The sequence below is a fragment of the Primulina tabacum genome, chromosome 12 (assembly GCF_025594145.1).
Source record: "Primulina tabacum isolate GXHZ01 chromosome 12, ASM2559414v2, whole genome shotgun sequence".
Taxonomy (NCBI): Eukaryota; Viridiplantae; Streptophyta; class Magnoliopsida; order Lamiales; family Gesneriaceae; genus Primulina; species Primulina tabacum.
In genome coordinates, this window is record NC_134561.1 from 2,460,933 (window position 1) to 2,488,755 (window position 27,823).

General features: G+C 34.8%; 2 protein-coding genes across 2 annotated transcripts; one reads left to right on the forward strand and one right to left on the reverse strand.

The window, feature by feature from the left end:
• The first annotated feature begins 7,630 nt into the window (after nucleotides 1–7,630).
• On the forward strand, nucleotides 7,631–9,060 carry LOC142521313 (uncharacterized). Its single transcript, XM_075624532.1, has 2 exons — nucleotides 7,631–8,222; nucleotides 8,579–9,060. The coding sequence occupies exons 1-2, from the start codon at nucleotides 7,631–7,633 to the stop codon at nucleotides 9,058–9,060; spliced, it is 1,074 nt and encodes a 357-aa protein (XP_075480647.1).
• A 5,902-nt stretch (nucleotides 9,061–14,962) lies between these two features.
• Nucleotides 14,963–19,181, reverse strand: LOC142520788 (protein LIKE COV 2-like). The gene is made up of 7 exons (XM_075623912.1): nucleotides 18,964–19,181; nucleotides 17,993–18,045; nucleotides 17,793–17,902; nucleotides 17,317–17,484; nucleotides 16,059–16,156; nucleotides 15,835–15,961; nucleotides 14,963–15,412 (listed from the first exon to the last, which is right to left on the reverse strand). Exons 1-7 carry the CDS (start codon nucleotides 19,102–19,104, stop codon nucleotides 15,312–15,314), a joined length of 798 nt encoding a protein of 265 aa, XP_075480027.1. The 5' UTR covers nucleotides 19,105–19,181; the 3' UTR covers nucleotides 14,963–15,311.
• Between the last annotated feature and the right edge of the window lie 8,642 nt (nucleotides 19,182–27,823).

A 27,823-nucleotide genomic window follows, 5' to 3' on the forward strand; every position in this document is an offset into this window, starting at 1 on the left:
ATATATCGATATTATAATACCAAAAAATACTGAATTTAAGGTAATATCGAATTTTTCGATATGTTAATATTCGATACATTAATAACATGAAATTTGAAAATTTGGTATATATTGAAATACCAAAACAATATATTAAAATTTTAAAATATATAATTCGATATAAAACCGTATATTTCGACTTCCTACCGAAATCTTAAAAATAATGTACAATTTCGATATAATCAATATCCTAGTTATATATACCACAATTTTTGGTATACCGAGTTTATACACATCTAGTAAATCCGAATCCGATCGAATCAGTATTAAATAGGATCGTCGTTGTACAACGGTGTTATTATTTGGTGCGAGTGAATCCGATCCAAGTGGGTCCGGTAAACTAATTTGGTTAATTATATGAATAAAAAGAAGAAAAACAAAAAGCAAACATTTAGTTTGGATCGAAGATTGAATGTTTTAAGGATCAAAATGCATAAATGGAGTAATTTTTTCATTTTCCCCACGAAAAAATCGAGAATTTGCCCTCCGAAAATCAATTTAATTCAGGAGAAGTTGAATGTTTGAAAAAAATTCACGAAAAGATTTGTAAAAAAATTGAAAATTTCGAAAAAGAGGATGAAGAAACCTGGAATCAGAAATCTCGTGTGGAAAATTGCCGCTCACCGCACCGCCGGCGCTGTCGCCGGAAAATGCTGCGTCTGCAAATTTGGAGATTTTCATCATTTTACCGATTTTCTTGCGCCGATTAAAAGTAAAACAAACGGAAAAATTAGGAAACGAAGAGCAAAAGTGAGGGGCAAGATAAATGCAGGGAAATTGGAGAGGAGCCATTGCTCGACGGCGGAATCACAGCGGGACCGAAAGGGGGATTTTATAAAGAGTCTGCCCTAATTTCGCGTAGTGGGCTTTATAAAATTTGTTTGGACCGGCCAAATGAACCGAATTTGTGCATCAACAACCCTGCACCAAATGCTCCTTCAAAAATTGGAGCTGTGTGGTGTTTAACGTGTAGTTTTGCGGTTGTTTAAAAAAATTTCAAACTAAATTATCATGTGCGATCGGTTATTATTTTTTAAAAAATAATCACGATTTTATATATAAAATTAGTTTATGGTTTTGATTGATTTCGAGAGATTGCGGTGGTTTGATGGTTTTTTTTTGTAAATGATCAAGTAAAATGTAAATATTACAACATATATTTAAATTGATACGAAAAAGTTCAAATCATACAAAGTAAAACTAAATAAAACAATATCAATATCAAAATATTTGTGGTAAAAAAACACTTTAATAAATACGACAATAATTTGAAGTATGTAAGAAGAAGATGGTTGAGAGCTGAGGTAAATTGAATACATTTTTTAAATTGATTTAATATTGCAAGCAATTTAGACGAAACAATTTGGTGCAATTTTTGGTATAAAAAAAAAAAAAAGAAAGAACCGCACCATGTATAATAATATACGTTGTATTTTATAATTTTTATTGTTTAATCGCGTTTTTTAAAAGAAAAAACATTGTAGTGCAATTCGATATACGAACTGTTTTAATAAATAAAAAATAGTAAAATTGTAATATTTCGTTATTTCATATATATATAAATAATAATTATATATTATTTTTATTTAATTATTAATAGTATTATTTTATATTTGAAATTATATAATACAATTACTTAAATCAATAATATAAATTAATAAAATTTAAATGTAATATTTAATTAAGTAATTTTTAGAATAATATAGTGATTATAAATAACCTAACAAGGAATATTCTTTTTAAAATTGAGTTTTCGAGTTGATAGGTCGGATAAGAGTTTTATATTTGGTGCAAAATTGTGTTATTTTGAAGTTAAAGTTGCACTAAAACAATGAAATGAGTTGGAGACGACATTTATTTATCGAGTTCAGAGGAGAGTAGTCAACTTGATCGTTCAGTCTGACCTATTATTTATTGCGATAAACTCACCCAACATATATATTAATAATAATATATTTATACTTCATAATATATGAAAATGAATGCCCTAATATCTAACATTAATTCACAATAAAGTTGTTTTTTTGTTGCTAATTTATTATTAAAATGTTATGGTTTGGATGAAATTTTGATGATTAATGTATTAATTTTTGAAATTTTTTAAGCTCTCTCAAATTTCTTTCGATAAATACTTATAGCTACTTTTTCAATGACGTGATTTATATATATAACTTTATAATTTCAAAATATATCATGAGAAATTATGTTGTTCTATCTTTGTATATTCCACACGTGCAATGAACATAAATGTCTTCTAATGTGTGTGTCTATATATATATATATATATATTATATATATATTATATATATATATTTATATATATATATATATATATTTATTTATTTATATATACGGGTCACATGAAACTAAGCATTGAGCTACAAAGATATGTCACCAAATACTAAGATTTATTATAGTAAATAAGGGTGAGTCTATGATACATCCGTAGTAGATCTGATAGACCTTATATTTTTTGTTTTCAAATGAGACGATTGACTGATCATCTTATATAAAACAAAAATCGTGACATCTATTTTTGGTGTAGTATAGATTCACCCAGTAATTAATCATATCAAACATCAATATTCACCGAAAGTGAATTTGAAAACATTCTTTAACAAACATCCATTCACAGAACTTCCATGCTCAAGTTGGATCAATACATAACATTTAGCTAATCATGTACCATACATAAACCTTGTCCCATGTGTTTGAGAAAAAAAGCCAAAAAATGCATCTCTAAAAGTCTTGTTAAAGATTATTGTGATGCATATCGCTGAGAATCTTGTTGCATATCCTGTAGCGAAGAATGAATAAAACCAATCAACTTCAGAGTTCGACGTGCGATTGTGGTTGATATTTTCTTGATTAGGGGTATCATTTGCATGATCGGTGTTGCAACGACTTTTTAGCGGAAGACCACCTAGATTGTTTCCAATGAAGCTAGAATCAGGAAGGTTTTGGAGTTGAGTGCTTTCTGGTATTCTTCATGTTAAGTTGTTGAAAGACAGATTCAGAAAATTCAAAGAAGACAGAGTTGAGATGTTGTCCGAAATTTCACCAGAGAGAAAGTTCCGTGAGAAATCTAAAGATTCCAACTGAGACATGTTACCAATGGTTTCAGGGATCGATCCTTGCAGGCGATTCTGTGACAGATTGAGTGACCTTAATAACACCAACTTTGTCAACTCCTCGGGGATCTCTCCCGAAAAGTTGTTCTTTGATAGGTCAATATTTGTAACTAAGAAAAGAGTGAAGTCGTAATGCAATACATTTCCTTTTACATGGACAAATGCGCTATCTGATAAAAAAGAATACCAAGAGAAAACCTCAAAGACACCTTTTTTTTAATTTTCCAGCCATCCATTGGTAGTCATCACAGTGAAATTATTGAAACAATGATGTAATATCCCAGAGAGATTATTGTCTGACAAATCCAATATTTGAAGAGAGCTCAGGTGGTAGAGTTGTGGAAGCAGTTTTTGACCCAACTTATTTGAGCGTAAGATGAGAATTCTCAAATTTGACATGCGTGTTCCCAACCATTTCGGTACATATCCAACAAATTCGTTGTAGGAAATATCGATTTTGACTAATTGTGAGCAATTTTGTAATGAAGAAAGTATTTGTCCAGAGAAACTGTTATTATACAACTTCAATGATGATAATGAACTAAAAAATCCTATGAATTTTGGGATGGTGCCTGACATCTTATTGTTTCCGAGATTCAAGTAGCGTAACATCTCAAACTTCATGAGACAATCTGGTATTTTTCCAGATAATTTGTTTCCTTCTAAATTAAGAACCTCGAGTGACGACGAACCACAAAGGGCTTGTGTTATCTCTCCTGAAAATGAATAGTTCGAGAGATCTAACGAAGAAATTGTTCCTACACAAGACAGTGGGCCAGTGAATCTGTTTGAACTCAAGAAGTGTGTTCAGGGGAAAACTATTTTTCAAATAAATAATATTGCCACAAAGCTGATTATGAGAAAGACTCAGTGACACACCACCAATTGACCAAAACAAACTAGGAATATGATCAGAGATTAGTCTAGTACTAGAAAAGTCGAGAACTTCAATGTGTTCCTTTTTTGTCTCGAGCCATATGGGTATTTGATAAGTGCCTAAGCTCCACAATCGGGCCAACTTTCAAAATGAAATGGTTCCCGGAAGCTTCAAAAATTGTTAATTTTGTAGATTTGAAAAACGGTTTTCCTTAACCATCCTTTCCATTGGCGTGTTACTGGATCTTTCTCATAATCAACTTTATGAGAATATTACTGATTTGAAAAATGCTTTTCCACTGAACACACTCTTGAGTTCAAACAGATTCAGTGGCCCACTGTCTCGAGTAGGAAAAATTTAATCGCTAGATCTCTAAAACAATTCATTTTCAGGGGGGATAACACAAGCCCTTTGTGGTTCGTCGTTGCTCAAAGTTCGCAATTTAGAAGGAAACAAATTATCTGAAAAAATACCAGATTGTCTCATGAAGTTTGAGATGTTACACTACTTGAATATAGGAAACAATAAGATGTCAGACACTATCCCAAAATCCATAGGACTTCTTAGTTCATTATCATAATTGAAGTTGTATAATACCAGTTACTCTGGACAAATACCTTCTTCATTACAAAATTGCTCAAACTTAGTCAAAATCGATCTTTCCTGCAACAAATTTGTTGGAGATGTACCGGAATGGTTGGGAACACGCTTGCCAAATTTGAGAATTCTCATCTCAAGCTCAAATAAGTTGGGTGGAAACTGTTTCCACAACTCTGTCACTTAAGCTCTCTTCAAATATTGGATTTATCAAAAAATATGCCATCTGGGATATTACCTCATTATTTCAATAAATTCACTGTGATGACTATCAATTGATGGCTGGAAAAAAAAATGTCTTTTCCAAATATATCAGGCAAGTGACAGGAAAGTTGGTTGCCCAGAAGTTGTAGCGTCTTCATAGCTCCCATGTCACAGTTAAGCATGCTTCCAAGTATATCTTGCATTTCTCCCTCCCTCCAATTTATTAGATGATAAGTCCAAGTTTTGCAGATTACACATGGTACTGCGATTTTAGCTAATTTCTGGATAAATCGAGGAATTTTAAGGAGGTTAGATTGGCTACGGATTCAGAAATCGTTCAATGCAAAAAGTTTTGTACCATGTTTGCACACTCAAGATTTTTGCACAGGCAAAGCCAATTTGGTATGGCTGTATCGAATCTATTCAATGAAAGATCAATGTGCTCAAGCTTGGCGATGTTGCCACTATTTGGTATAGGACCGCTAAAATCACTCTCTCTTACATTTAGAAAAGTGAGCTCTTCGAGTTGGAAAATCCAAGTTGGAATGGTAGCATTTCGAAAACTATTGATGAAAAGATCAAGAACCGTGAGGAAAAAAAATTTGACATGATCCAAAGGAGCAATCATACCATCGAAAAATTAGCGAACATTGTTATTATTTGGTCCGAGTGAATCCGATCCAATTGTGTCCGGTAAACTAATTTTGTTAATTATATGAATAAAAAGAAAAAAAAAAAGCAAACATTAGTTTGGATCGAAGATTGAATGTTTTAAGGCTCAAATACATAAATGTGGTACTTTTTTATTTTATTTTCCCCACCCAAAAATCGAGAATTTGCCCTCCGAAAATCAATTTAATTCAAGAGAAGTTGAATGTTTGAAAAAAATGCACGAAAAGCTTTTCAAAAAAATTGAAAATTTCGAAAAAGAGGATGAAGAAACCTGGAATCAGAAATCTCGTGTGGAAAATTACCGCTCACCGCACCGCCGGCGCTGTCGCCGGAAAATGCTGCGTCTGCAAATTTGGAGATTTTCATCATTTTACCGATTTTCTTGCGCCGATTAAAAGTAAAACAAACGGAAAAATTAGGAAACGAAGAGCAAAAGTGAGGGGCAAGATAAATGCAGGGAAATTGGAGAGGAGCCATTGCTCGACGGCGGAATCACAGCGGGACCGAAAGGGGGATTTTATAAAGAGTCTGCCCTAATTTCGCGTAGTGGGCTTTATAAAATTTGTTTGGACCGGCCAAATGAACCGAATTTGTGCATCAACAACCCTGCACCAAATGCTCCTTCAAATTGGAGCTGTGCCACGATGCTTGGGGTGTTCACAGTGTAGTTTGTGGTTTTTAAAAAAATTTCAAACTAAAATATCATATGCAGTCGGTTATTATTTTTAAAAAATAATAACGATTTTACATGCGGAATTAGTTTTATGGTTCTGATCGGTTTCGAGCAGTTGTGATTAGGGGTGGGCAATCGGATCGGGTTTTTCGGGGTTTTTTTTTAAATAATTTAAATTTAAAAAAATATTTCAAAATTAATTTAAAAAAAATGTTGGACACAAATACGAATGAGTTATCAATTTTCTCATAAATTTTCTTTCAAATTTCCTTAGCAATGTCTAACATCGATGTACTCTTATATTTGGGTGGTCATGTAGTTAGCGATAATGGATCAGTTGGATATAGCATTCCATTTGTTAGACCGATACGAGTGTTACGATCTATTAATTTGATGGAGTTAGCTGAAGTTGTGCATAAAATGTTAGCAATCGATCCAGCGAATTTTTCTCTAAAGATGTCAACAAAGTATTCATTCATGGAGAGAGCATCTTGGCATGAAATTCAAGTCAATCTCGTTGATGACGATGCTTTACAGTTTGTAATGCAATGTGACAATATGCATATTTTGCATCTGTACGTGGAAGCAAATTCAATTGAGCATGATGTTGGATTTGGTGATCCTGAATCATATGTTCCACATGTATCCGATTCAGGTTTCTATAACCAACCCGGTACGTCTACATATGGTGGTTTCCAGGAGCAAGAATCTTATGTTCCACAGGTTACTGAAGGACTCGGTAATATGAGTTTCAATGATGTAAGTGGGTCTTGGGAACAATATATCAATGTCTCGTCGGAACAAAATAATGCTCCATATTGGTCGAATCCAACATTACATACGAGTGCTCGTTGTCCGGATCAAGCCAATAATAATGATATTTGGAGGACTGACTCTGAACCCGATATGTCATACAGCGAGTCTGAAGAAGAAGAAGTGAATGTTGATGATGAAGTGAATACTTTTACAAATCCTGATGAGGGGACATCATCTCGACAACCACCTCGTGACACATTACAGAGGCAGACCGTACGATTTCTTTCAAACACTTCTGAAATGCCATCTTTTTTCAACAAATTTTTTGGGGAAGAGCCTCCTGATTCTGTCGATGTACCTTCTGAAGTGCAATCAAGCTATTACAATCCGGATAAGCGTGAATTATGCGTTAATATGTTATTTAAAGATAAGAATGATCTTATTGCATCTGTGAAGGATTATTCAGTCAGAGTTGTCAGGCGTGAGTACCGTGTCGTGGTTAGCACACACAGTTTGTGGAAGTTACATTGCAAAAATAATTCTTCTACGGTCATTTGTTGATGGGGACTTCGCGCTTCTTTCGAGGCCAAGACTGGTTATTGGAAAATAACAAAATACGTCGGGCCTCACACATGTATATCTACCTCTGTCGGTATAGATCATAAGAATTTGAACAGTGAGATGGTGGCACATACGCTATTGGGAGTTGTTCGTTGTGATTCTGCTTACGAGATTAAGTATATCATCGAAAATGTGAAAGATAAATATGGATATCAAATCTCGTACAAGAAGGGATGGCGAAGTTTGAAACGTGCTATGGAAATTGCTTATGGTACATGGGAGAGCTCCGTTCAATTGCTTCCGAAATATATGTGTGCTTTGTCCCAATATAATCCGAGAACAGTTGTGGAGTGGAAGCATCTCAGAGCCAACACTGATATTTGTAAGACACTGAACTATGTTTTCTGGGAATTCAGGCCGTGTGTTGATGGGTTTCGACATTGTCGGAAAATAATTAGTGTCGATGGTACGCACTTGTATACCAAATACAAGCACAAAATGTTGATTGGTGTGACTCTGGATGCGAACAATCAGGTTCTACCGCTAACATTTGCTATTGTTGATGAAGAAACGACAGATTCTTGGAAATGGTTCTTGAAGAACCTAGGAAGACATGTTGTTCGTGGTGAACATGGTGTGTGTCTTATTTCTGATAGGCATAAGGGAATCGTGCGAGCAACAAAAGATCTACCATATTTTCTACCTCCTAACGGTGTGCATCGTTTTTGTTTGAGACACGTGTATTCAAACTTTAACGCTAAATTCAAAGACGTGCATTTGAAAGATTTATGCTGGGCGACAGGCACACAGAATCAAATCTGTAAGTTTGATTCAATAATGGAGGCAATCAAACAAAAAAACATTTTGACGCACCGATAATTGGCTGGAATTGCTAAAGAAAAATGGATTTTGGCTCATGACGGTGGTTGGCGTCGTGGTGTGATGACAACCAATATGTCGGATTGTTTAAACAGTGTGTTGAAAGGTGCTCGTAGACTTCCTATATCTGCCATAGTACACCTGACACTTATGAGGTGCGTACAATATTTCATTAACGTGTGACAAAAGGTGGTCGTATGGTTCAGGAAAATCAACTGTGGTCAGATTATGCATGTCGGAAGTATGAGAAATGGGCGAGAAAATCTAGTGAACATCGTGTTTCCAAATACGATGTACGTGATCAAACTGCTTCTGTTGCAACGGTAGGAAGACCAAGTCGTGGCCAACATATTCAGGTCGTCATGTTATCAACGAGTGATTGTTCATGTGGTAAATGGACGATTTTCGGCATCCCATGTTCCCATGCTATTTGCACAGCTAAGTGGCACTCCTTGGATCCCACGACACTTGTGCAGCCCTGGTATAACCTATCTGAGTACTTAGCAACGTACGAGGGCAGATTTCAACCTCTTGCAGATGAGCGATACTGGGATCCTCCAACTTTCGAGTTGCGCCACAACCCGGTTAGACGTGAAAGAAGAAGAGTTGGTAGAGACAGAACAACTCGAATTAGAAATGAGATGGATACACCGGGTTTAAGAGAGAGATAACAACGTTGAAGTCTTTTTTTAATCTGTATTAACGTCTGATTTGTAATCAATTTAAGTGTTAAAAAAATGTAGTTGACAAAACTTTCCTCTCATCTCATTCAATGTGTTTGTTTTTTTTTTTTTTTAAATGGTAGCGCCGCAGCACTAACACATTAGCGCGCGGCGCTAACAAACAAGCGCCTAGGTGCCAGATTTGCGCAAATCTGGCGCCGGGGCGCTAACACACAAGAGCCTAAGCGCCAGATTTGCGCAAATATGGCGCCGAAGCGCTTGTGTTTTAATGCCTCGGTCGCGCCGCGGCGCCAACACACAAGCGCTTCGGCGCTTGTCACCTGAAAAAATAGCGCCTCGGCTACATACACAGCGCCGCGGCGCTAGATCAATGCCTTTAAAAAAAAAAAAAAACTTTCCCTCACCACCTCCTTCAAACTCCAATATCCTCCCAATTTCTCCTCCCACTAAAAATCAAACGATTTCAACAAATCGCTCCCGGTCGAGTTGCCATACATGGCATCATTCTCTTTCGTTTATGTGTATGTTTTTATTATTGTATTTCGATATGGTTTGACTATGAGTTGATGTGTATGTTTTTATTATTGCATTTCGGTGTGGTTTAACTATGTTTCTTTGTTGTACTATATCTCAATCAAAGGAAACAACTTGTATAGATAATAGAATGTAGACTATACAACAATTCAATCTGTACAAACAATTAAGTAGAAGAATCATCGTCATAATTAAAATGATACAAATGGCTCCCAGTACCACAATCCGGTGGATTGCGTCGTCTCGTCCCTCTACGCAATCGTACATGTTCTGGATTTTCCTCATGTGAGTAACTTGGATAAGTGATAGGTGAAACAAAATTCCTATGTGGTCGAGTGTCATGCACAATATGCTGTGGACCAACATTAAGCAAATTCGTAAAACTTTGTGTGTTCGACCAATAAGGAGTCTGAAAATCCGGCTGACCAAACGAACGAAAGTCAGCAAACCCTGAATCACTGAAAAAACCAGGTTGAGTGGTAGAGGTTCCAGCAATATTCAATTCAGCTGACGTTTTAATAGTAGAGGCTCCTGCAAACCCACTTGGTTGTTTAACCATGTCACTTCTCCAACCGAATGATGACTGATGCGAAAAAGGAGAAGGCGTACTGAAATTTTGTTGAACATTAATTTGTCCAACAAAAGTATTGTACGGATGTGGTTGAAAACCAACGACAGTAACTTCTGGTGATATAGTGCGCACAGTTATTCGATTATACCATTGGAAGTAGTCTTCGTCAGTTTGCATCGATTGCCCGTGTCGCACCCCTTTAGAAACATATCTCAGCCTATTATTCCACAGCTCAATTGAATTTCTATGATAATCTCTCCAATCGGTGTTTCGATGTCCTATTCTCGTGATATTATGCATATCGTCATTGTCGACGGCAGACCCTGGAATTGATTGTCGTCTTCGAAATTATCGCATGACCCGATTAGGACGATGCATCTCCACGATGTCAAAGCATATAAGGGGACAAACACATCGCCATATTTTGTTGTCGTATGAATCAACAATAGTCTTCACATCTATGTCATTCTTCTGATAAACGATCCAATTAAACTGTAAAAAATGTTAAAAATAATTATTCATTTATTCAAATCAAAATAGTCTTCATTTAATCACTATTAAATATTGAAATTCTATAATATCTCATTATTATTCATACGATCTAGAGAATCACTTATAATTCTTACAGAATGTGTTGGCGAATGTGTGTAATTAAATCCAACTTTCCACCTACATTTATAAAAAAAAAATTACATATCAATATAATATACAATATATATATGATATTATCACAATAATTATTAAATATTACCGTGCACCATATGGAGAAACTGAAATAATAGCATCCAGATCAACGGAAAGTACAACTAATGTTAACCCATCTCGATCGGGGTTAACACATTTAATCATGCTCCATGCCCATATCTGCTTATAATAATAAAAATAGTTCAACAAATTTAACAAAAAAATTGTGTTACATAATCACATCACATTAAACATACCTGCAGGATATATAAAGGTCCGGCCATTGTAGTCTTCTCTATAAGTGACGCGTTACACAATTCACGGTAAAGAAATGCTAAAACTGAACTACCCCAACTATAAGACTTTACGTTATCAAAATCTCGTAGCAGTTGCAAAAATATTAACCTCGCAGACCCTCCTTGATAGTCAGGGAACATTATTCCTCCAATAATCATTAGCTCAACACAACAGGTAAATTTCACAACATCTATTTCTGAAGAATCATCATTAACAAGGTTAGACATAAAATTGTCGTATAGTGCAGTCATAGAAAGATGACCACCTTTCAAATGTTTTGATGCTAGAAAAAATCCCAACATATCCAAACATATGTGTTGCCATTCCTCAACTTTATGTGACACATCTACTCCAGTTACTGCTTCTCCATCAATTGTTAGCCCCCAAATTATTGAAACATCTTGTAACGTGACTGTTGCTTCACCACATGTAAAATGAAACGTGTGTGTTTCGCGTCGCCAACGTTCAACAAGAGCAGTAATCAAATGATTATCATACACTTGAGAGCCACATTCTAAAACTCCATAAAAACCCATATGATTTAAATATACCAGTACACGATTGTGTAAGTAATTATCAGTATATAACTTCCAAATCAAATTGTCTGACCTCTTCACTTTCACAATATCATCGACGGTCAACGAAGAAACTTTTGATGACATATGTGTCGCTTGTAAATAGAGGACACTGGGATCTTCTGGATTTCGATTATCTGCCATTCTGAAATATGTTGTAGATCTTCTCAACTTCGTCTCAAAAATTTTTCAGGGCGTAAAGGAGAATCTGAAAATGCAAAAATGATACGGGAAAGAAAAGAGAAGGAAAGAAGCAGGAATCCAACAGATAAGAGGCGGTCGAATGGAGCAGCGCCATGTGGAAGGTGATAATCTCAACAGCCAATAAAAATCGAAAAAGATAAAAAAAAATTTATATAATATACAGGGTCCGTGCTTTGTAAGCGCGGACCCTGCATACATGGACCAGCGTCCGCGCTTCTGGTCCACGTAGGAGCGTCCGCGCTTGCTAAGAGCATACGCTCCACCGTAGCACGGACGCTGCTCCACGTTAGCAGCGTCCGTGCTTTCAGAGCACGGATTGGAGTATTTGTGTCCAACATTTTTTTTTAAAATTAATTTTGAAATAATTTTTTAAATTTAAATTGTTTTTAAAAAAACCCGGTTTTCGGGTTCCATCCGACCCGAACCCGAGCAGGTGCAATTGTCGGTTTTTTTTTTTTGTCGGATCGGGTATAAAATTGCTACCCGAATTACCCGATCGGGTACCCGATTGTTTTTTAAAAATAAAGAAAAAACATATTAGTTTATAATTGGACAGGTCCAATTTAATAAATTGGAAACCCATTTTACAAAAAAAAAAACACATATGGGCTGTACGTTTGTTTCCAATCTACTTAGATATATTGAAATGATTGACAAAGGTATTTTAATTTTATTTTATTTACTTTAAATATATCTCAACATTTCGAAGTACTAACATTTTATTTTCTTTCTTTATTTTGCAGAGTTGACAAAATTGGGTGTTGATACATCTATTATTGATGTTTGATTATCATAACTAACTCAACGTTAAAGGTAAAAAAAATGTAATCAATTTAAAGTTGGAAGTTTATGCATGTGAATCTTATTATTATTTATTTTATGGGTTTTGTTTCCTGCATTGATAAAAAACATGAATTATTGATACACTTTATTTTTGTTTTATGATGTTCATTTTTTTGTTAATAAATTTACATCTTTATGCAGGTGATGAAACATTCCAGATGATATTTTGAAAGTCAAACAAGAAGTTGATTCTGATTTTTTTGGTGAAGATCTAAGTTGGATTTCGAGATTAGACTTATTAATTTCTTATATATGCATCTAAATAGTTTATGCTTGATTTTTTTGTGATTAACTTTTGTAGACATTCACGAGACAATATTATTTTGATAAGCCTATTTTCTCGTCACATATTATTTGATATAGGCACAAAATGATAAAATGTTATTTAAAAAAAAAAAAAAACCGAACCCGACCCCTACCGAACCTGACCTTATCGTGTACCCGAAAAGGCGGGTATTGCCCAGAATCGGATCGGGTTCGGTTAATGAAAATGCTACCCGAAAAAATCGGGTACCCGATCCGAACTACCCGAAAAACCCGACCCGTGCCCACCCCTAGTTGTGATTGGTTCCAGGTTTTTTTTTTGAATGATCAAATAAAATGTAAAATATTATAAAATATATTTAAATTGATTAGAAAAAAATTACGATAAATGATTTTTTAAATATAAAATATAGTTCCAAATCATACAAAATAAAACTAAATAAAACAATGATAAATATATTTGTGGTAAAAAAAACTTTAACAAATACGACAATAATTTGAATAATATATAAGAAGAAAATAAGTTTTTTGAGGAAGAATTTTTGTTGAAAGTTGAGATAAATTGAATAAATTTTTTTAATTGATTTTTTTATTTATATATTATGAGCACTTTAAGCCAAATAATATGGCAAGCGATTTAGACGAAGCAGTTTGGTGCAATGTTTGGCAACAAAAAAAAAAGAATCGCACCACGTATATTAGTATACGTTGTGATTTATGATTATTTTATTTTAATCGTGATTTTTAGAAGAAAAAGTGGTACAATTCAATATATGAATTGTTTTAATAAATAAAAAATAGTAAAATTTTATATTTCGTGATTTCAAAGATATATAAATAATACTTATATTTTTTATTTATTGAATTATTAATAATAATATTTTATATTTGAAATTATATAATACAATTACTTAAATCAATAATATAAATTAATAAAATTTAAATTTAATATTTAATTAAGTAATTTTTAGAATAATATAGTGATTATAAATAACATAACAAGGAATATTCTTATAATATTCTTTTAAAATTGAGTTTTAGAGTTGATAGGTTGGAGAAGAGTTTTATATTTGGTGCAAAATTGTGCTATTTTGAAGTTAAAGTTGCATTAAAACAATGCAATGAGTTGGAGATGACAAATAAGCTGGATAACTAAGAATATGCTCCGTTGCCATGCCTAACGTAAAACCAAAACAAATAAGCTGGATAACTAAGAATTACTATTTTTAGAGGAAGGAAAAGAGGAAGGCCTCTCGCCAACACTCAAGATGAACCTGAATGATCACTTCATGCCCTCAATGGATGGTGGGTGACAATAAAGGACATTCAGTTGAGAAGCACCAAGTTTCCGAAAAAGGATTAATATTGTCAAGAGACCTCACGGGGCATGGCGCACCGCACGCGCGTGTGTTTCACCGAGACGCAACCTATATCTTGAAAAAGGGACAATTAGGGTGGACAAAAGAAGCAGAATATGCCTTCCCAGCCTTAAACAAGCAATGGTCTGTATTTGATGCGGTGTTGAATTAACAAGGAATACCAATAGTGTTCATGAGCTAAGCAATATGTTACAAAGTAAGCATGGTCCATATATTGTTCAAACTTGGAGTCCATACTTGTTAGGCAGAAACTTCCACTTACATACTGACCAACTAAGCCTTAAATATCTGATGGAACAATGTAAAACTCCTCCGGAACAACAAAAGTGGTTGGCTAAACTGCTTGGATATGACTGTGAGATGTGGATTATCAAGTGGGCGACCTGGTTTTCCTTAAGTTGCACCCCTATCGACATCGGTTTCCGAAGAGCTTCAATATGTTATAATTTGTTCAAATTCATGCTTGAAAAATATGACAGAATATCACAAGTTTATAAAATTATTGGATACACAATTTCTTGAAGTTAAGGAACATCATGTTGTATTTTAAATTGAAAGAATAGCAGAAAGTAAAATGTCACTCTCTCTTTACATACAGAACACAAAACTAGGGAGTCGAGAGTAGACTTGCACATTTCATCATGTGACCGAACAACATACATGCTCTGGCTGTAGTATAACTTACAAGATTAAATAAATTAAAAAAGAACTCTAAATCAAACAAAAGCAATAGTTTTAGAACAAACCATCCAAATGGTTACCCTGACTATGTAACTCATCATCTGCTATTTGGATTGCTAAGAGTACAGGTTTGAGGACGATCATACCCAGAATAAAGCTATATTTGTCCTTGGATTTGAGTGTTTTCGCGCGTTATGTTCCAACCTACTACATCATCCTTTCAAGGCTAATCCGATCATTTTGACGAGGGATTCTTTCCATAGGAGAAATCACCTGAGGCATTGACATACCCACAGAAACAATAATCTCTGCCAAAAATGAGAGAGAAATAATCAGTAAAAACTCACAACTGGAACATAACCTCGATACTTGACAATAAATCAAAACAAAAATGCTGGATTTGATGTAATGTTAAGGTCGAGCAAATCATCATCCCCTATCCCACAAACACTAAATCCCTCCCAATTAAGGTCCCAGGATTCTAAGTAATATACTATATAATATATTGAAGGTCGCTGTATTAGCATGCAGGACCGTCCTATCCTAAGTGCCTTTAGCCAAAATTCTTAATTCAAAGCACGTTTAACGACTTATAAGAACAAATATGATAAAATCCTAGGAAAATCATCCTTTACTTTCCATGTAAAAGGCTTACATTAAAAAAAGAATTCAGGCCAATCATCATATAAATGAAACTGTGGGTTACTCTCACGAATATTAAAATAAATACCTATCCCTTCTCTGATAGACAGGTTGGGCCTAATAATCTCCTCGGAGTTCACTAGAAAGATGTCTCCAATGTATAAATGATTTGTCGGCACGTAAACGGAGCATAACTCTTCATCCCCATCATCTCTCTGCAGTCAAATGAATCACATTCAATTCAATTGAAGTAACAACCAAGAAAATGGAATCCAGTTATGATCAGCGCTGTCAGGTATATATTGCATGCACCTGAAGAATCACTGATGACGTAATAAAACCCAAGGCATATTCTCCAACACGAGGATGACGGATTATGGCAACTTCCTTGAATGCAGTTGTGTTCTGATCTGACATTCAGAAACATATGTTTTGTAAACATTCAATACATCATTGCATGAAGAACCGACTATACTTGTGGAACTTAAATGTTGCAAACAAGTTGAGACAGTATAAACTTTAATGCCTGAACTCTGAAGGTCAAGATCATATAGAGATTATTTTGTATTTTTGTCTAAAAAATCGAGATTGTGGTAATTTAATATACTATTTATCCAATACAAAATAATAAAGGTAATTATTGTCATACCAATATTATAAATTTTATTTTTAACATATGAAAGTTTTTTTATCAATGATTATTATTTCTCTAAAACTTAATGCTGAAAGTTTTTAAAGAAATGCTTAAAATTGAACCGAGCTCGACTTAGCTAGCGGATCAACAAGACTTGCACTTTTATGGCGATCTAGAATGCAACAACAAAAAGACATGTTTGGAATTTCGTCTCTGTAACTATTGTGTTCGTGAACATAAACAAAATTTACCAAGCTTGATTAAGGAACAAAAAGTGCAAAACCAGAGGTCTATCCCAATAATGTCTGAGAACTTATAGTGAGAAGCAAAAAGAAAAAACAATTACACAAAACTAGCTTTGGCATGTACAGAATTATCATGTACTGAACTTCAAGCACCTACAGGTAGGCAAAATGAAAATCTCCCATTTGTAACAGTTTTTTTAAAAAGAACTCATTTGTAAAAGTTCAACTACAGGTAAAAGGAAAATGACATGAAGGGAGCCAACACCTGACAGACTAATTGACTTAAGGAAGCTATCTTACAAAAGCAAATCACGAAATCAAAGAATGACCCTGATAGCTAACCAAGATTAATACATTCTAGGCAGTGCGCACCTATTTAATGTGTTTCCTAACTGGTAAGGTAACAGTTCACGATTCTCTCCTATGGTGGATTTGGTATAAAGTAAGTCGCCGCAAATAACTCACATTACCAGTTTTCGAAACTAAGGCCGAAGTAGGAATAAATTGAAACGAGCAAGGAATGAATAAATACTGAAAAATATCAGTGTATATGACAAAAAGCAAATTACCAGAAACAAGTATCTTTGTTTTCCAGAGTATGTTTCTTATAAATAATGCCTCTTGTGACCTCATTATATTTTATCAGCAACTAATATTTCACAAAAGTAAAAAAACAACATAGAACGGATACCTGGAGATATAGCAGAACTAATTTGCTTTGAAGCTGAATATAAATGTTTTACAAACGGCATTCGTTTTATAAACCATTCTCCAATCAAGAAAACGGTTGCACCCAACCACGATGAAGCAAATATACCAACAAAAAAAATAAAGATTATTGATGTAATGAACCCGAGGCCTGCAACAAACAAATTTTAAATTAAAATAATTAGACCAAAATAAATCAGTCTTACAAACAAAATTTCCTGTAAATAAAAATGTGATTCCTGACTAAAAATACAGCAAAAGGCGATATGCATAAGATGCCATCTAATGGAATGTCTACTGAAAGGACCCGAGTTGACCTTGGCCTAAATAAATGTTCCGTTTCATTTATTTATAAATAAAAGAATAACTTAAGCATTATTTTATCCATAATTTTGAATTTATGAAGCAAAAATTAAAAAGAGGAATATAGGATAGTAAGATCAGTATTTGATGGCTTACCAAATATTTCAATGCCGAGTCTTTCATAAATAGGACTGAAGAACCCATCAACAAACTGAATAAACCACCACGTTACAAAAAATGTAACAGCGACTGGAAAGAGAACGACACTGCAAGTTAAAAACAGCAGAAAAACTAAGTACACGAAAACATAATAAAGGACTGAAAAAGAGTTCTTAAAATTCAAATAATCCAAATACCATCCAGTCATAAACTTCTTCGAAACCCAACTCTGAAGAACAGCATAGCAAGCCTGATCAAGCACTTAAGTTAGATCCACATAATGTGCTGATAAAATTAATGGTTGCAGCGTAACAAAGAGGGTTAAAATGCAAAAAAAAAAATGGTTTCCGAATAAAGGATCACTATTAGCATGAATTCTGTTTGCAGTCAATAAATGACCCGTGAAGTGTTATCAAACAAATTATGAGGGATACGAGCATAACTACTTAACACATAAAAAGGAACTTAGATAATATAGGAATGCTATGTGCTAGAAGACTAGAACTATCACCTATAATGGAAACTAGTTTTCACACATCTTCTAGGTTTAAGTACCACCAGTGAATTAAAAACCGAGGCCCTGCACTCTTGCTTTCATCCTCAGGCTCACAGACAAAGGTTCCCCAATATCCCACATCACCACAGTAATTCATCTTCATAAATTATCACTTGTTCCAGGGGAAACCATGCGTTTTTCTCAGAATATTTTTATAGACTGTGAGGGTTTATGAGATCTTTATCCTTAGAGGCATCAAAGTGTACACCCTTGGTCAGAAACTTAAGGCAATTCATTCAATCCAAAGACGGCTTCTCTCAATTACTCTGTGTTAATAGTTACCATATCAGCAATTTGTCATCACTTCAACTACTACCTATGCGTATGGAGAAAAAAAGGAGATCCACTGACGCTACAACACGTGTTTATTACCTTAATCTTTACTCAACTCAGCTAATAAACCCAATTTTCGTTGACGATTTAAAAACGGTACGCCAAGAATCCGATGTAAACCTTACATCATATATGCTCAAAATTCCCCAAAAATCGAATAAGTAAAGTAACAAATACTCCAGCCCATTTCACAAAATCTACAAATCTAATCACACCGAGCCAGAAAACCACAAAAAGAAGCCGACAGATATAAGCACGAGGTATGAAAAGTGCACAGACTTTGCGAGTGGAGGAATTGTTGGGAGAATGAGAAGGGGATTTGAGGAGATCGTCTACGTCTTCGCTTTGACGCGTCGAATTCGTGGAGCTTGTCAATGCTACAGTTGAATCCTTCCGACTGCTGCCACTCTCTTCCGCCATCAATTTTCTCCACTCTCCCGGCCGAAGACCTCCGAGAATTTCGAGATTTATTAGGAAAAGTTAGTCTTTTGCTAAACAATTATCGTTTAGCCACTCAGCATTCTAATATATTAAATTTATTTCACAATTAAGTATATTAATTATAAGACAAAAACTGAGACAATCTTACGGATCGTATTTTGTGAGACAAATCTTTTATCTGGGACATTCATGAAAAAATATTACTTTTTATGCTAAGAGTAGTACTTTTTATTGTGAATATCGATAGGATTGACTCGTCACACAGATAAAGATTTGTGAGACTGTCTCACAAGAGACATACTCTAATTATATACAGTGTCCCGTGAAATCATTCGATAAAAAATTATTATAAAAATTATTTATTAATTTTTCATGTTTCGAAATTTTGAGCACATATATTTTTTTATTTTCAAATATTATATTATATATATGCTATTTCGTATGTGTTTTCAGAATATATGTATTCGATGTATGAAACTAATAATAATAGAGTTTTAGATATATAATTAACTCTAATTAAATTTATGAAGATTAAATTAAAATGGATGAATTATTCTTAAAAAAATGTTCCATTTTACTGAAATTTTTATATATTTCTTATTTCGAGTAAAAAACAAAAGCTAATTGAGAAATCTGTTAATTTTTTTTTAAAAAAAAGATAATGGTAATACATAAATAAAATTGTATTTTAATTTGGTTTGTCTAGGTTTGACTTTTCAATTTTTATTTAGATTTTGATAATTATATTTTCAGTTTTCTCTAATCATAATCTTGGTTTGAATTTTTAAATTTTTTATTTATTGTGTAATACATCATTTATATACAATTAATGGAAAAAGCATGAAAAAAAGGCTCGAATAGATGGGTGGATGTAATGGAAAAAAATTAATGGATTCATTAGTATTAGCCAACTTGTAACGACCATGGATCGTAGGCTGGCCCAACATGAGACTCGACTCATGCTTATGCACCACTATTAGTCATGGGCCGTGTGTTGGTCCAAAATTGGTCGCAATGCATGCTCATGCACCGTCACTCATAAAATATCCCACCATTTCGTCTCCCCAACGCTTGAATCTAGGACCTCCAGCCTTAAGTAGCTCAATTGATACAAACACATTAAGAATCTAAGTACTTAAGTCTGGAGGTCCTGGGTTCAAATGTAGGGAGAGGCAAAAGAAACCATTTTATAATTGTGAGATATTCTATGAATGAAAGTGCATGAGCATGAGTCGTACCTGGACCAACCTACAGCTTATAATCAGTAGTGTTGCATGAGCATGAGTTGAATGTTGGGCCAACCTATGACACATTGTCGTTACAAAAAAGAGTGATCAAAAAAGTAATATAATTTATATGGACGTATAGAAAATATATATCAAAGCTTATTAATAAATTATTTGGATTTAAAAAAAAAAAAACATAATATCAAGATCAAATATGTGGAATAAATAACACCGGCTCTTAAAAGTGATATATTACCAAAAATTAATTTAATTTGATTGATCGTTTCAATTAATATTCGTACACTCACAAGGCCATGTTTCTTATTTAATACATTAAAATCATGCATTCAATTAAATATACAGATATATTTATTAGTGACTGGAACGAATCTATTATTTTAATAAATACACAAACTTGTGTGAGACGGTCTCACGAGTCGTATTTTGTGAGACGGGTCTCTTATTTAGGCCATCCATGAAAAAGTATTACTTTTTTTGCTAATAATATTACTTTTTATTATGAATATCGGTAGGGTTGACCCGTCTCACAGATAAAGATTCGTAAGACCGTCTCACAAAAAACCTACTCCAAAAGTAATCGATGAAGACAATCATACAACCAACATATTTCAACATTTTAAATATCGAGTTCGGGTCCATCTCGAACATTTTCATAATCTGGTTAACATCCCCAATTTTTGGATAAAAAATTTGCAATAATGATCTTCACGGTATCCAATATGAGACTTATTCTTGCATTTTTAGACTCATTTAAAATATTTATTTTCCTAGATATATATAATCTTATTGTTTGGGAATTATTCAATATAATTTAGGAAGTTATCTGTAAGATATAATGTACTAGCTTTGAATTGAGGATGATTCCTCTATGGAGATCTAGTTCAAGAAGAAATATATATGGTGATCGAATATTGAGAAAATGTACAGAGGACGACGCGAGAAGAATTACTTACGGCCACTAGAGTTTTGCTGAACCGGAGCTAATTCAGTATTTGAAGATTCGCTTAAAGAGTTTTGGGGATCGACTCACATTGTGATCGTGTGGCTGTCTAGTGTTGACAACACTCGAAGAACAACACTGACGCAGAGTGTTGATCGAAGAATGACTGTGTTTGGCTTTGTGTAATACGTTTTGTTTCTATGCATCTAGTCTTTAGTATTGATTTATTTTGATGTATTTTGGTTTCCTTGAGCGTTAAGGAATTTAGGTTGGTTAGCGTCACTAATATTGATTTGTTAAAACGAGTTACATAATTTTCTATTGATTTTTCTTGCCATGAGGCATCACACAAGTATTCGTACTTGTGCATGATTTAAATAACATGCGTTCATTTATTAAAGTTTATGTGTGTGTTAAATATTAATTTTCAATGCAGTGTTGTATGCTTGTGTTGACAACACCGATCATAACACCAAATTCTGATATACTCGTTTTCTAATTATTTCCTGTAATTTTATAAGCAACAACCCTTTCAAGTACAAATGTGTTGTTCCAGAAAATATTATTGTTTGAATCGATGTCTATAAACAGAGCAAGTGACAGGATCGACTGGGGGGATCATCGTTGAGCTACAATAGCCCGGTTCTTGAAATATTGAACACCGATGAATTAAATCGAGTTTGATTTTCAAACCAAGCGGAAGACACTCGAAGTAATCTTTCGTAGAAACCGGTTAAACATTTTGTAAACCATTTAAAATTTATGCAAGTTGAATGAGTAAAAATATTTTTGGTTGAAGCATTTTATCAAACACTTGGTATGCAATATTTTGGTATTTGAAGAACACATAAAATGCTTCAACAATGCTTCTTTTAAAACAGTGGAAATGAACAGTAATGCAATAAAAAAATAGACACAAATTTGTTTATGGATGTTCGGAGACTTCAAATGCTCCTACGTCACCCTTTCTTCCCCTTGGGAAGGATTCACTAGAAGGCTTTGATTTAACTCTTTGTACAAACCACTCCGGAAGGGCAGCATCCAACTAGAACTCCTATCACTCAAGATTGTAGGCAGCACCGCACAATCAACATATTGTTTAATGTCTCATATGCAAAGACTACAAACACAATGTTTTACGTCTTTGTGTAAAGATTTACTCAAATAATATTTGAGACTTTGACTTCTGAAGATAATTTGTAAATCATCGTCTTATCTTTCCAACGCATACTGAATCGCTTCATTTCGATAACCAAGCTGAGAGATATGACCAAAATACCGCAGCTTCTCAAACCCAACTGATTGATGTCTTCGTGCGATCAGTTACGATCTGTTTGACCTAGATAACATCCGAGTTTTCCCAACTGATGTGAAATACGACTTGTTCGAAATTGAGTTTTCTGATCATTCCAGTTGGCGGATTGTCATTTGAATCATCCATTTGAGAGATATCATCAAAATACCGAAACTTGCCAGAAATTCAGTTTGTACAGAATTCAGTTCCAGCTTGCTTCTTGTTTTAATAACTACTCAGGAACTTGCTTTACGACTTAAGGTCTCCAGCAACGGATACTACCTAAGGGGTTTGATAGAGACCTTTTGCGCTGACCCGACTTCCGATACAACCGGAACCGGAGATACTTCCTAGATTGACAAGTCAAAATAGGAAGCACTACTGCAATCAGAAAAAGAGAAGGCAAGCAGAGCAGAAGGAGTTGAGGCAGCTATCAGTGCTTCCAGAGCAGCCAACTCAGAGCTCTTTTTTATGCCAAAATTTCTTCAGATGTAGGAGGCCGATAGGCTGCATTTAATTGGGTTTTGGGGCTGCAATCTCGGTGTCCTTTTGTGCTATAATCTCATTTTTCGGGCCAAGGCTGCCCTAATTTCCGCCAGTTGTTCTTCCACTGTAAGGGACTGGAGATGAATCGGTCGTAGTCATTTCGGGTACTTTTGTAAGTTGTTAAAGCTTGTTTCTAAATAGATTATTTATCAATATTTGAGTTTATTAAGAATTTCAATTCAATAGGGTTTTGATCGAGCGAAATGCATAAGGGTTGTATCGATCAAAGTTTTCTAACGAAATCTTTCCCACAAAGAAGGAGGAGGGACATAAAATCTTAGTTTTCGAACTTTCTGAAACAAATCTTTGTTCTTTAACTCGAATTTTACTTGCTTTATTCTCTACTAAACCCTACTTGTTTTACCTAGCCAAGTAGTTATATTTGTTCACTGAGTTAAGTAAGCTTTTTCCGCGCTAACCTTTAGCTTAGTTGTTTGCTGAACCTAGCCTTTTTCAAACCATTTGAGCTGATTTATCCCAATTCAATTTTACTTTTGGCAAAAGAAATATCATATTTTTTTACAAGTGTTTATTCATCATCTCTAACAACATTTCTGATCCTACAGGACCGAAATACAAAATAACGAGTAACAAATTAATTAATCATATCTTGAGCAATACAAATATCTTTTTATTCTAAAACAACTATTAATTATTTATCTGGAGTATGTCTCTTGTGAGACGGTCTCACAAATATTTATCTGTGAGACGGGTCTCACAAGAAAAAATAATATTTTTTCTTGGATGACCCAAATAAAGATCCGTCTCACAAAATACGACCCGTGAGACCGTCTCAAACAAGTTTTTGTCATTTATCTATATAAACAAAAAGTGAGAAAAAAAATCGTTTATTAGGGCATAATCCAAAATACAGTATAAGAATACTGAAATATGCAAACAATAAATTACTTTATAAAATCTCAACACCAAGTTTTAATAATTAAAAGTAAAATATAATATCTAAATTCTATTACCTGAATCAGATGTTTCTTCAAAATCCAATTGAGGAAGAGCATAAATGTGGAGCCCTTAGCTCCTAATCGTTATTACAATGCAATCTGATTAGAGTTAATTAATCACAGCGGAAAACGAGTTTAAATTTTCTTTACAATGAGCCCGAAATATCTCTTCTTTAATTTGAATACTAAAAATAGTATTTAATCTCACATCATAAACATGCTCACACGAAATCATAACCAATCACATACAAACAACTCATATCCTCGGGACATGCCCCGGTATATAAATACATATACATATATACTGGGAACAAGACATAAACATAAAACCTCAGCCCAAACTGTGGCTCCCTCCAGAAGTACCCTCTTCGGTCTCCTGATATCCTGGAGTACCTGCCATTGTCCACACACAAAGACAACAACAGCCCCCTTGGGGGTGAGCAAAGCTCCTTATGGAACAACCAATCATATATACCACAGATATCTAAACAATGATATATGATATGCAATGCATGTATGTCGTGGAGGTATCAGGTCAAATGTCCATCCACTGAGCACATGTCAGAATCAAACGAATCGCTATCAAATCAATGCTCGAGCTGGCATACCGGCCTCAATAAGGGATACTCGTATGATAGCGTCGACAAAGCGCCATCAAATCCCAAATCTCATATCCAATCATCGGGGCCACAATTGTCTATGCTTTACGGGTCATATAATACCAACATAGCAATTGTGTTCACAAACCCCAGAATCCAATCAAATCATATCAGGGTATCCAAGGATCATAGCTCAACGTGCATGTCATGTATCGATGTATGCATCAAACGATGTGTGTTAACAAAACATTTATTTTATACATCGATATATCAATCTCAATGTCATGTATGCCACATCAATCAACAAATAAGGCATATAGACATGTATTCTCATTCCAATAAATTCAATCAATCCGACATATATCATATAATACAGGTGACTGTCGTATGTTACCCGGTCGGAACATACCTCAATTCTTCGTTTCCAATTGATGTAGCTTTAAGATTTCAGTATAGAAACTATATCTACATCAATAACACATTCATTTCAATCAATAACATAATCCAAAATCATTAATATGAGTTTCAACTATCATTTGAAACTCCAAAAATTCATATCAAATCCAAATCATATCATACTTCAATTCCGACTTCAAATATGAGTTTATTGTCGGTTATTCTACTACATATAGAAATTTCAACTTCAAATACATGCTATTCCAGCACTTTGATATTTAGAGCTGCTGGAACCAGAAGAAATTTACCTCAAAAGGAAGCTCTCGACGCGAGGATTCCGAATATATAATTTGTTTCGCGTTTGGACAACGTTTCGAAGTGATTTCGTACGAAAGAAATCAATTTCCTCTCATTTCTCTCGAAGATTCAGCAAGGAAATAAAGAAATATGTTCAAAAACTCATCCTTAGCACCTCTTAAATCGTACACAACAGGAAACAGCGCGCGGTGGCGCCGAAACACGCGCAGCCGCGCGGCCTGTTCTGCTCGCGCGTGCAGTTCTGCGCGGGTTCGCGCCTTGCTCTGTCCGAAACGCTATTTTAGGTTTCGAATTAGCAAAAGTGGTAAACGGGAAAGTTGTAGATCTATGTCTTGGCTTTCATTTGCCACTAATCCTCACTCAATTTGGATATCGGATGCGAGAGTTATGCTCATTCTCCCAAACTGTGTTATTGTAGGAACTACAACGCACACGATACACTTCGGGATGATTTTGCCCATATTTCCAAATGGATTTGGACAAAACTCAAAACATGAAAGTTTTAGTATTATGTATTATCTTTCCAATGAAATTAGGCCTCATGTCATTTGGACCAATACTCTGTTAATTATGCTAAAAACCGTAACATGTGTCATTTTTCTGTTGCGGTTCATCACATGTTTCAAATACAAATCAATTTCTAATACAATCTTTCATCCTCACCACCTATTTTCTCACTTTCATTGTCATGATATACATCATATACATAATCACATGACAATTTCATGAATTATCGATAATCAACATAGGATTTACGATAATACGATACACGGTCCTTACATTTCTCCCCCACTTAAAAGATTTCGTCCTCGAAATCTCAAGTGTCCATATATACATAACATTGGCAAACATATAGTACGTCACCAATTATAGTATATATCAAAACTAAAATCAGTAAATGGATCACTATACATTGAATACAATGGAACAGATGGAAGAGAATCAAACAAATGCGGATATGAATCTCGCATCTTGCTCTCCAATTCCCACGTCGACTCTTCTACCCCATGTCGTGTCCATTGCACTCGAACTAGCGGAATCGATTTATTACGCAATACTTTCTCCTTCCGATCCATAATACGAACAGGTTGTTCGACATAGGAAAGAGAAGGATCAAGTTCAACCTCATCAGGTGCAAGTACATGTGATGGATCTGGTTCATATTTCCTCAGCATAGAAACATGAAACACATCATGAATAGCAGATAGAGCTGGTGGCAATGCCAATCGATACGCAAGATCACCAACTCGATCCAGAATCTCGTATGGACCAACATAACGAGGAGATAATTTCCCTCACATGCCAAATCGAACAGTGCCTCTAAAGGGAGATATTTTCAAAAAATACTCTGTCACCTTTCTGAAATTCCAAGGGTCTTCTTCGTTTATTCGCATAACTCGTTTGACGATCCTGAGCAGCTTTCATCCGCTGCCGAATTAACTGAACCTTATCATTCATTTCCTGTATCATTTCAGGTCCAGTCAATTGTCTCTCACCAGTCTCATCCCAGAATAACGGTGATCTACATCGTCTCCCATATAGAGCTTCAAACGGTGCCATACCGATACTTGTCTGAAAGCTATTATTATAAGAAAATTCGACCAATGGTAAGGCATCTTGCCATCCCATTCTGAAGTCCATCACAACAGCACGCAACATATCCTCTAACGTTTGAATCGTACGCTCGGTCTGGCCATCAGTTTGAGGATGATAAGCAGTACTAATAGCCAAACGTGTACCCATCACTTCTTGAAAACTACCCCAGAATTTAGAAGCAAATCTGGGATCACGATCAGATACAATCGAGACTGGCACACCGTGCAGTCTCACCACATTCTCAATGTATAAACGAGTCATTCTCTTATAAGGATAAGTCCGCTCATACGAAATAAAATGTGCAGATTTCGAAAGCCGATCAATAATAACCCAAATAGCATCACAGCCCTTGGGCGAACGAGGTAAATGAGTCACGAAGTCCATAGCAATATGTTCCCAATTCCACTTTGGGATTTCGAGACTATGGAGTAAACCTCCAGGTTTCATTCTTTCGGCTTTCACTTGCTGGCAGACAAGACATTTCGAAATAAACTCAGCAATGTCCTTCTTCATATGTTTCCACCAGAATTGAGGTCTCAATGTCAAATACATCTTTCGACCTCCAGGGTGAATACTGTATTTACTACAATGTGCTTCTCGAATAAGGGCAGATTTCAAATCAGAATCATCAGGAACTACCAGCCGACCATTAAGTCGTAAAGAACCATCAGAAGAAATTTGAAATCCAGACTGATGTCCAGCAGATACAAGTTCTTTCGACTTTTGGATCTGAGCATCGCTTCGTTGGGCCTTTCGTATTTTCGATATCAAGTTCGGCTCAATTTGCAATGCTGAGACAGTGA

Bases quoted from the DNA above. Each gene is read 5' to 3' on its own strand.
- LOC142521313 (XM_075624532.1), top strand. From the start codon at position 7,631: ATGGTGGCACATACGCTATTGGGAGTTGTTCGTTGTGATTCTGCTTAC. The intron at 8,223-8,578 runs GTGTGCATCGTT...GTGTGACAAAAG, and splicing joins ATATTTTCTACCTCCTAACG to GTGGTCGTATGGTTCAGGAA.
- LOC142520788 (XM_075623912.1), bottom strand. From the start codon at position 19,104: ATGGCGGAAGAGAGTGGCAGCAGTCGGAAGGATTCAACTGTAGCATTG. The intron at 17,903-17,992 runs GTATTTGGATTA...TTTAACTTGCAG, and splicing joins AAGAAGTTTATGACTGGATG to TGTCGTTCTCTTTCCAGTCG. The intron at 15,413-15,834 runs GTATTTATTTTA...CATTTTTGGCAG, and splicing joins GTCTATCAGAGAAGGGATAG to AGATTATTGTTTCTGTGGGT.